Source organism: Pollicipes pollicipes, unplaced genomic scaffold (assembly GCF_011947565.3).
Source record: "Pollicipes pollicipes isolate AB1234 unplaced genomic scaffold, Ppol_2.1 Scaffold_6686;HRSCAF=7923_pilon_pilon_pilon, whole genome shotgun sequence".
NCBI classification, from domain to species: domain Eukaryota; kingdom Metazoa; phylum Arthropoda; class Thecostraca; order Pollicipedomorpha; family Pollicipedidae; genus Pollicipes; species Pollicipes pollicipes.
The window spans coordinates 12,206,330-12,216,856 of record NW_023596921.1 but is presented as its reverse complement, the minus strand read 5'-3'; the positions used below and the strand labels follow the sequence as shown (position 1 = coordinate 12,216,856).

Genomic DNA, 10,527 nt, shown 5'->3' with positions numbered 1-10,527 from the left:
TGCATTGCTGAAGGTGAATGCTGTCTCTGAGGATAAACGTCCAGCCATCGAACCTCTGCTACCCAGCTCAGGCCGAGACGGACGGGAAAGACTAGCCGGTCGCCGCCGGGCATATACGGCGCGACCAGACCCAACAGCCGACTGAAATCAATAACAGCGGCACGCCTGGTCGGACGTCTGCCTGCTGGAACAGCGGCCGCCAGCACGCCACCTTGCATAATCGCCGGCAGCTGTCGCCGGCGCCGATCATAGAGCGTCATCTGGCGTCATCGAACACGTCATCAAAACCGCTCTGACGTCAGAGCGTCTGATCGGAGACGGCTCGTGCTGCGCTGGCAGACGGGGCGCACAACAGGTGCACAAAGCCGGCGCGGCGGCGAACGCCGACACACCCAACAGACGCGGCGCCCCCGGGCAGGGGGGCGGGGGTGGCGGCGGGGGGGAGCAAACGCTTTGATCTGGCCGCCGAGCTCGCCGGCGGCCCCGGCTACTGCGCCCGGCGGCGGCGGGCTTCAGCCGCTGCCACTGAAGTCGGAGCGGCCGCCAACGCCTCTGTGCGAACGGCGCGTAACCGTGCCGCACGGGCCGCCGCCGCCGCCGCCGCCGCGGGCGCGGTCAGGGCGCGGCGGGATCGTCCCGAGCCCGCTGGGCAGAGGACCTGAGGCGGAGGGCGACCGTGACCCGCGCGCCCTGCAGCCTGCGATGCGTGACCGCTGCCCAGCCAGGCTGATGTAAAAGGCAAAGGACGCTGCCACGTCAACGAACCATCCAAAAGAGGCCAGAGGGCTGACGGCAAGCAGCCACGCCTCCCTGCGCGGATTGCGCCAGCGACAAATATAACCGGCGAGGTGCTCATACTGACAGCAGCTAGGCAGGTAGTACAAAAACCAACGCCGCAACATCGCTGTTAAAACATTTTTTTTCAAGAACGTGGCCTTTGGTCTCTCTCCCTGACCATTCTCACCATTTTCATTCGTGCGTGACAGTGGCATCGCGACATTTTCGGCCAATTGAATGCCACGCCTCTCATCAGGTGTGTAGTTTCGAATTTATTCCAGCAAACCGACTTTTAAAGGGAGTGCGGGAAAGTTGGAGAGAAAACTCCATTTTTATGTATTTGAGGCACACTTAGTCTTGTTTCGTTTTTCCCTACTTCCTTATTCAGCCCCCGCCCCATACGCCCCTGTACCTCAGTCTAGACGGCGAGAAAACTTGAGAGAGACGGGCAATATAAAGAAGAACGACGTCACGCCTAATCTTGCTCTGTACTTGTAGACTTCGTGCAGCCACCGAAAATGGCCCCTATCGACCGCGTGTCAGTCCCTTGCCGAGCAACGCCCTCTCCCCGAACCATACCTCTATCACAGAAGCATCTTCACCCGGCAGATACCTTCACCTGAACCGCACCTCGACCAGTGTCTCACCTTTATCCGCGACATGCCCCCACCTGAACCGCACTTGGACCAGTGCCTTACCTTTATCCGGAACATACCCTCCCCTGAACCGCACTTGGATCAATGTCTTACCTTTATCCGGGACATACCTTCACCTGAACCGCACCTCGGCCAGTGCCTCACCTTTATCCGGGACATACCCTCACCTGAACCGCACCTCGACCAGTGTCTCACCTTTATCCGGGACATACCCACCCCCGAACCGCACTTGGATCAGTGTCTTACCTTTATCCGGGACATACCCGCCCCTGAACCGCACTTGGATCAGTGCCTTACCTTTATCCGGGTGGAAGATGCGGCGCAGCTTGCCGAGCGCCTCCTTGAAGGCACGCACGTCGTGCGTCAGGGCGACGATGTCCTCCTGCTCGACCAGGTGCGAGTCGGCAGAGCCCTCGCTGCTGACACTGGCCAGCGACACGCTGCAACGACAGACACGACCGAGTCGGCACCGGCCGCTTCGCACGCGGGAGGGGGGGGGGGGGGGGGGGTGGAGGGACGGCTGACCGGCGGCCCCGCCGTGGCCGCTACTGGCGAGGGGTGGATCTCCGCGCGGGGAGGCTGCTGATGCTGGGAAGGCCACGATGTCGTGGTCTGCATCTTGACGGCGCTAAGCTCTCAACTATGGCGATGTCTCAACTATGGCGATGTCTCAACTATGGCGATGTCTCAACTATGGCGATGTTTAGTTGTCCGTTGATAGCGTGATCCAACTTTTCGAGCCTTAAAGATTACTTACTTAAGATTACTTACTAAAAGGTAAGAATAAAGATAAAAATAAATAAAAGATAAAAGATTAGATAAAAAATTAGACATTAGATAAAAGAAAGATTAGAGATTACTTAAAACCTTTGTTTCCACCGGCAGATCACTGGCAGGGGTAACATTTCACCCGGCTGAAGCTAGCTTCTGCTACTTTCCAGTTTGTACTGTTTTTTTGCTGGTCAAAACCGGCGTGGTTGGCAGACACTCAGCAAAGTGTAATATTCCTCTTTTAATTCATATTATAACGATGCAGTAGCAATGCTTCGCACTCAGTAAAACAAAATACACAACAAGGTTAAGGCAATAACAAACACAGTAAAATGTTTATACGACAGCATGACGTAGTGCATCTCTTGCAATTGGTGCACCAAAAACAAAAAAAAGCAAAAAACAAAAAACGAGACGTCGCATACTACAGTGTCGAACTGGCGTATCTCGTCGGCCAATTACGGAACTGCCGTAAATAGTCGTCTTTGAGCAGAAATAACCTTCGGTATATTTGTAGATTTATGGATTTATGGATTTGCCCGTTCAAAAACCCTTAAGATTAGGTTAGACAATCCAACCCCAAAGATAACACCGATTACATTCTACAACATTTGCGCAGACCGCTTTCGGATCTAAAGTTTGGGTTACCTGTCAGATTATGGCAATCGCTGCCGTTGTCGTGTTCAGTTGCATCCGACCCACCTGTTTTTGTTGCGTTCGGTACAGAGCTAGGTCAGAGCCATCCATGTCATGGTGGCATCGCAAGCGACATGACGTTCAATTTAAATGGCACCGGCCTTGAATGACCCCGAAAATGTCCATGACGTTCAATTTAAATGGCACCGGCCTTGAATGACCCCGAAAATGTCCATGACGTTCAATTTAAATGGCACCGGCCTTGAATGACCCCGAAAATGTATGAACAAAAGCTAGGAATTTTGGATCATGGATGCGTTGCAGTTTGATCCGCTTTCGATGCTTGGAATCGTCAATAGCTTGACGTTTGTATTAACGACGGCGATATATTTTCCTTCACGCATTTTGAACATGTGTTCCAAAGAAGTTACAGCATATATACACAATGATGGTATTTTAGCGTTTGACTGGGAGAGTACGACAAATGCCAGATTGCAAATAAATGAATAAATATATCAAACATGGCGTCTCATGACAGTCAAACCTTGGCGAACGCCTTTTAAAAGCGGCATCTGTAAAAAGTAAAAGGCTTCCAAATAACGACTTTCAGTGACGGCAAATAACAGAGAATCAAGAAATGCATATCCCTAATGAACACAGACAGCTGGGTCCCTTCGCCCATGCAGGCAGGCAAGTACAGTGTAATTGTTTTACTTTGGGACTTCCCGTAATGCCGAGCCCATCATGCCTGCGCGGTCCGTGTATGTCCCATTATCACCAACAGGGCGTCATACGACCAATCGATGGTTTCGTTGTCAGCGCAATGTCTTAACCAAGTAGATACAGCATTGTATTGACAGCGCAAAGTGTTTACTACTCAGAAGCTGAAAACAAGTCGAACGTGATGTCGGCAGACCGGAACATGTTCCGGCTTGCAGCATACGAAACATGTGTGATTTGTATGCTGCATTGACCAGTTCCTCGCAACAACGTGTCTCACCCAGCCTGGATATTAAATTGTATGCTCTTGACCGCTACCAAGCTCAGCCGACCTCAATTCCTCGGCGACCGGTGCCGACCATGAAATAAGGACGTTCTACCCGGTACTAGCGCGGCGGCAGTGGTTCCGACACTCTAAAGGTGGCGGGGCTTCCTGGATGATGACAAAAACAAAATGACAGGAACGAGCCGGAAATTCCTAATGGAATGGAACGGAATGACGCTTAATCAAGAATGGTGTGAAATGATTAACTGAGTTACCGTAACAGACAGGTGACCGTCACCGCTAACAGTTCCCAATAAAGCATCACTTTGGAACCCATCAATGCCAAGTCCAAGTGGTCTTTGAACTAAACGATCCTTCTGATACCTGAACAGAGTGGTCCGTGTGTTTTACCTAGCTGTGACTGGGTGGCGGCGTTTCCGGCATTATCATGATGACACGAGATGGCGCGGGCGTCCCGTCGTTCGCGGCGAACCGCACTTGTGTTTAGATATTTCAAGAGACAGCTGCGCATTCCAGATAGCCGCCGTATTCGCTACACAAATCTAGCAACAGGCCCTGATTCTCCGCCACGTTTTTTTAGTTTCGCCCCCATGTCCAGAAGAGCATGGAGGCAATGCTACGTGATATTTCATGCAAATTTTTACATCAAATCTAACGACACTAGATTTTAAAAGATATAAAGCAACTGTTCGCACTATAAAACCTATGTAAATAGAACCTTTGCAAAACCCTAGTAAGCGTATTACTCAGTGTCGAAGTCCAATTGCATAATAATTAACTGCAAGATGGGCAACACCCATGTTAAATCATTAGCAAACATATGCAATCGAAGTAGGGCATCAGCTGTAAAATGGTATAGACTTGCGGGCGTACTGAACAATCTAAGGAAAACCGGATGAGTTACGGACAACCCGACCCGAGTTCTCTTGTGAAACATACGCGTTGATCAGCCGAGATCAGCGCTTGATTGGCTTGGCCATAGATGCCGTTAAGACAAACCCGACCGCTTCTACATGTGGGTTTAGTTTTGATGTGATGCGTAATGCCAGTTTTTACCGAGCACTTTACCGAAGTATATCCGTTTCCGATCTAGGTACCTAGGTATCTAAGGTCAAATTAATCAGCGCCAAGATCATGGATGCCCTCAGGTCACACTGAATGACCTCCTGCAGTGGCGAAATATGAGTTGCCCAACAATACATCCAAAAATAAACCATTAAGTGTTCTTAAGCACAATCTGCGGTCTCTAAACGTTTTGGGAAACTTAATTAATTTCAGCTTTCGAGGCCATTCTGAAAACAAATTATTGCAGCCCGATTTGTGAATCATCAGAGAAAAAATGCATCGCATCACGTCTAAAAAGGCCTCGTTTACCAATTTTTTTTGTCCTGGCGTTGCATTACATGGCGAGAGCATAACGCATAAACTTAGAAATTTAACAGAAAATTTAGGGAAGAAAGTCAAAAGAAAATAAATCGGCCCAAAGTTATTAATAAAAAAGAAGCTCATCTTGTCAGATAGATGGTCAGACCAGTGTCATAAAATAACTCTTACATGCTCAAAAGCAACGAGAGATGGGTTTTATATGGCAGTTAATTATCAAATTACGTTAGTCCTACACAACGCTGTAGAAATTCGAAACCGTCGGGTCAAGTTGGGGCAACTAAAAGTTTAAGAAGTTGAATGGCCTTCGGCTATGATCCCGGAGGTCTTCTGGGGCTGCGAATTGGCTTTTGATCATATTTTTTACTTCGATCTATCTGTGCCAAATCTCATCATGGTAGATCACGGCAGGAGGAACACTTGATCGATTTGACGTAAAATGACCCAAACATAACTTAAGCTTCTGTAGCTTCTACGTATCGGTTTCTATTTTGGGTTGTAACTCCCATCATCGACCGCATTGCTCCCAAGCCACGAGAGTGACGGAGATGTTCTCTTAAACGAGGTGTGAAATTTCAACTTCCTGACACGTGAACCAGGTAAATAGTCAGGTACTTCTGTGATAAGCTCAGGCTGGCTGTTCGACGACGTTGGGCCATCTGGCAGAGTGCCGGAAATACCCACGATCACTGAATGGCCCGGCCATATTCGCGATTATGCGATATGTGTGCCTCTTGTATGCAAACTGCAGTTAACGCAGCCATTGCGAGCCATATATTCGCGAGGTCGTCTATTTGACAGAGAGCGCCCACTTTGAAGGCAAGAGGAAGAGTGCATGCTGAGCTTTAGAGGCCCTTCCAAATATTTATCGGATGACACACGGGAATATCTATCACCGTGGGTACATGAAAACGCAGATGCATTACGAGGTGTATGAGGGCGGTCCAGGTCATACCATAATAAGTTCATTTCAACTTAACTTCAAGCATAAAAACCTGATCAGATTGGTAAACACCGCTATCACCCTTCCAGTAAGGCGTTGACCGTAATTGTACTGGCGCCTTGCGAATCGGTTTGAACTGTCCGGAGCTTCGGTCCCAGATCGCTGGAGAAGCGTCAGTACCCTCACCGATGCCGACATTACCGCCCACTGATGCCTACGTCGCCTGGCGTCAGTGCTGCTCACCGATGCCGACATTGCCGTGCGCTGATGCCTGAGTTACCATTTTTCCGTGGGATTGTAATGATCTGAACAATACACCCTTATCGAACTAACGAACTATATGCTCCCGGACGATTTATGACGAAAACAGTGGCACATGTTGCATATGGCAATGTCTTTATGACACATGACACATCATCTTAATTTAGTTATGAATTACACCAGGCAAATGTTGTGTACGCTCCCGGGTTAAATCACGATAATGATCGCGGAGCAATACTCATCTTGTAGTGGTCAGTGGTGAGTTCATGGAAGTACCCAACGGACGTCTCAAATGGAAAATCGGAGACATTAAGGTACAACTTTGAGAAAACCAACTTCGTGTTCCGAATAGATCCCTCACTCACATACGTGCGTATACAGTCAAGTTCTGGGTTGATGAAACGTTATGCTATCATTTAATTGCCCGCAAATCGTGATAATATCAAAATGACAGGCGCCTGCTATGTAATCACGCAGAAAGAATCGTTTAATGCAACCATGGAAAGTGAAGTTTGGATCTCGACGCATCACAAGGAGCCACAAACTATGGAAGCGCTGCGGGCCATGTCCTCTCATAATACACGAAAAATGCTGGATCAAACGTCTTTCCACGTAGTCCCTAAAACGGCCTTGTTGAAAAACATTACTGGTTGCCAGTAAAACCACTATATGCAAGCCAATTAAACTAGGATTATATGAATGTCTTCCACGAACTCGTTGCCACACCCATGCTTCCGTGCCAATGACGTACACATATGGGATACACATAATCCGATCACTCTGTAAAGCATAGATAATTCATGCATTTTCATGTCTCCATGGCAAACAAGGTCCTTTCAAATCAAGACACACCAATGAGCCAACGTGTCTGGGGCAAAGTCGTGGGAGCATTTGCGACGAGCTAGCCGTTGGTCATATTTACTTCGCTGCAGCCATACTATTTCGTCTCCGCACGCGAAGCAGGTGATCCAACGTAACTACGGTAACCGACGCCCACTCCTGAGCTGTTGCTGGATTACGGCGCCCACTCCAACCTCCGTTTCCGATATGTGCGGCGGGCATTGTCAGCTGCGTATGAGAGGCTTGGGATGAAACCGGCCCACACGGACGCGCCGCGCGCGCGACATGTGGTCGTCCCGGCCGAACCCGTCCGCGGCCGGACCCCGCCGCGCCCGAACCCGTCCGTAGGCCGGACCCCGCCGCGCCCGAACCCGTCCGCGGCCGGACCCCGCCACGCCCGAACCCGTCCGCGGGCCGGACCGAACCCGTCCGTGGGCCGGACCCCGCCGCGCCCGAACCCGTCCGCGGGCCGGACATCGCCGCGCCCGAACCCGTCCGCGGCCGGACCCCGCCGCGCCCGAACCCATCCGCGGCCGGACCCCGTCGCAGATCAGCTGACGGCGGGAGGGCGGGGTCGCCGGCCGGCTGCTCCACTTGGCTCCATCATACCGCGGCGCGCCGCGCTGTGCTCCGGTGAGGCGCCTTGCCAATTATTGGCGAATGGGCCTGTCCATTGTTTCGGCCGTTAGCTGGCCCAGTCCGTGCGCGGGACGAAAGAGCTGAGGCAAAATGAATCAGTAACGGAACGAACACGACCATACGGGATCGGGTAAGCCCTGGCGCGTCCAAGGCATCGTGACGCCAGACTCGTCGCGACATATCGAGAATACCTACAGGGTCTCGCAGGTCCTTGGCAACTCCGCGCTTACTTTGATATCCGGTTTCGAAATCTAACCTGGAGGAACGCAACCTGGCTTGGCGCTATTTTGGGCGCATGGGTGGCTCGCCACTTGCCTGCGCCTCAGCAGCATGTACCGCCGGTAGCGGTCGAGTCCCCTGGAAAGTCCGCGGCACCAGCCCTCGAGCCAGCCGCGCTGTCGCGGCACGCCCGGCCCGCTGCCCGGGGCCCACCAGTCGCCGGACCAGGGAGCGACCGACCAGCTGCGCTCCAGCGAGGCGGCGTCGCGGCCTCGCCTCCGGAGCCCTCCGTCACACGACATGGCTCCGCCGCGGTCGCCAGAGCACTGACCCGATCCGCCGCCCGCGGCCGCCGGCACGGCCGCGGGCTCGTTCAGAAACTGACCTGGGTCACTGATGCGGGCAGTCACGACTGCGGGCCGACGGACTGATTTGCCGCCCCATGGCTTCAGGAGTGGTGGAGCTTTGTTGGAAAACAAACTCGTGATAAGGGTCGCTGTCAGACTGAGGGGTCGTGACCGAGCCCGTCTTGTCATCGTTTAAATAGCCGGGGAACCCTGTTGAATCTGTCCTAATTTTAAGTAATTGTTAATTTCATTGTGCCGAGTGACCTTTATTCCTGAACTTTGACATGATGCCATGCCATGACCGGATCGTGTACGAGGATTGTTTCAGTAACACGTTTACAGCACCGGGTGTTTCCTCCTCCCCGAAAAGCCTGAAGTATACCCAAAACGCTGAATTTAGCGCCAAATTTGACGTTGATGTTCGGCCGGAACTGTGAGAACTTCCCCATCAGAAGACTTAACAGTTCTCGTTCAGGGTAAGACTTTCTAGACATTTGAGACACCGCATCGCGCATTTTCCTTCATTGTCTGGGATTTCTAGCTTGCATAGCACGAGTGGTTAGACTCGACCAATTAAATGTTTCACATGCCCTACTTTTCGTGGAAAAAGACGGTAGAGCTGCCAATTTTGAACCAGCAGGCCCGCAGAGTGCGGGTGCAAAAATCTCGGCGGTCTTTTAATGGCCAGCAATGGCAGGGTGGCGAGTTTCTGCGGACTTGCAAAACACAAACCTCAAATTTAATATTCCTCTGATTCTAAAAAATTACATCAATTTATTTCAGTTGCACACCGAAAAGACCAGTTTCAGGAGCCGACGGGGGTGTGGGAGTCAGTCAGCAGCTGACAAGCGCAACAGGCCCAGGGTTTAACATTGCCAAATAATGGGTGGAGCAAACTCTGTTTTCAAGGAAATTATTGCCGATGCGCAGCCATATGGTCAAAGTAAGCTTTTTCACCAGTGCACGTGGTTTACTACGCACGCCCTGTTGTCTACGGCAGCTAGCGGAGGGGGGAGAGGGAAGAAGCAGAGGGCCAGATCCTTGAGGAAACACTACACTGGTTACGTAAGAAAAAAAGCTTAGAAGTGCAAAGGAAAAGATCGCATGCTGCACTTTCTGGAGAGGAGAAAGTATCCTTGATGCGATTTGCACGCGATGCCTTTGGGTTTCCACCAAGTGTAATGTACGTTGATGTAGGCGCTCGCCTCGCTTATCATCCCTAACCATAACCGTGCGCCTCGGTCTGTTGCCAATACATGTTCCTAACCCTAACCGTGCCTCTGTCTGTTGCCAATACAGTTGCCAATACATGTTCCTAACCCTAACTCGCCTCGCTCGTCATTCCTAACCGTAACTGTGCCTCTGTCTCTTGCTAATACATGCTCCTTACCCCAATTGTGCCTCTGTCCAGATTGGGTTGGTAAGAATTCCAGATTGGTATCCAAAGTGCCCCCTACCCCTCACGCAACCGTCGTGAGTCTAGACACCTGTTACAGGTAAAAGGTCAACGATGCCCATGTAAGACCAGTGACATTTTTTTACCTAAAGGTCAATGTGCCCACAACCTATCAGATTCCTCCTATTTTTGTCATCCAAATAAGCGTCAGGGATTGCACTAGGCGGTATGCTCCTAAAAGAAAATGTTAATCTGGCTCAGTTTACGTCAGTTACCTACTCTGACCTTTAAAAAACCCATGGGGCATGTCTGTTGCGGCCACTGTCATTAACGAATTCTAAATGTGGACCAGAAACCACCCATGCAGCAAGCTACCGAGTGAAAAAGGAAATTGGCTTCGACCTAGGTCTGACCTTCATACCTGAGCCCAGATCACTGGAATTTGTTGTAATTCTTGTTTTAAGTGGTTTATTGCCTCAAAACCCTCTCAGTCATGCGTGGTTTCGTCTAATACTTCGTTGTCGCATCACCTTGAACGATTCCCTAAAAATGACCTTTGCGAACAGCCGCGTCCACATTTTGACCCGCCATAGGTAAACGACCTTTCAAGGTACATCAATTTTTAAACCAAAGGATCCGTTATTCAACTGCTA

At 50.8% G+C, this 10,527-nt stretch overlaps 1 protein-coding gene across 1 annotated transcript in view; it reads right to left on the bottom strand.

Annotated features, from left to right (window-relative positions):
- Positions 1 to 246: 246 nt before the first annotated feature.
- LOC119107473 (uncharacterized) overlaps positions 247 to 10,527 on the bottom strand; it is a 33,562-nt gene continuing 23,281 nt past the window's right edge. Inside the window, exons 3-4 of the mRNA XM_037230917.1 lie at positions 1,731 to 1,873; positions 247 to 260 (exon numbers count right to left, since the gene is read on the bottom strand). Of these exons, the coding sequence (XP_037086812.1) occupies positions 247 to 260; positions 1,731 to 1,873 (157 nt within the window). The remainder of the gene's footprint in view (positions 261 to 1,730; positions 1,874 to 10,527) is intronic.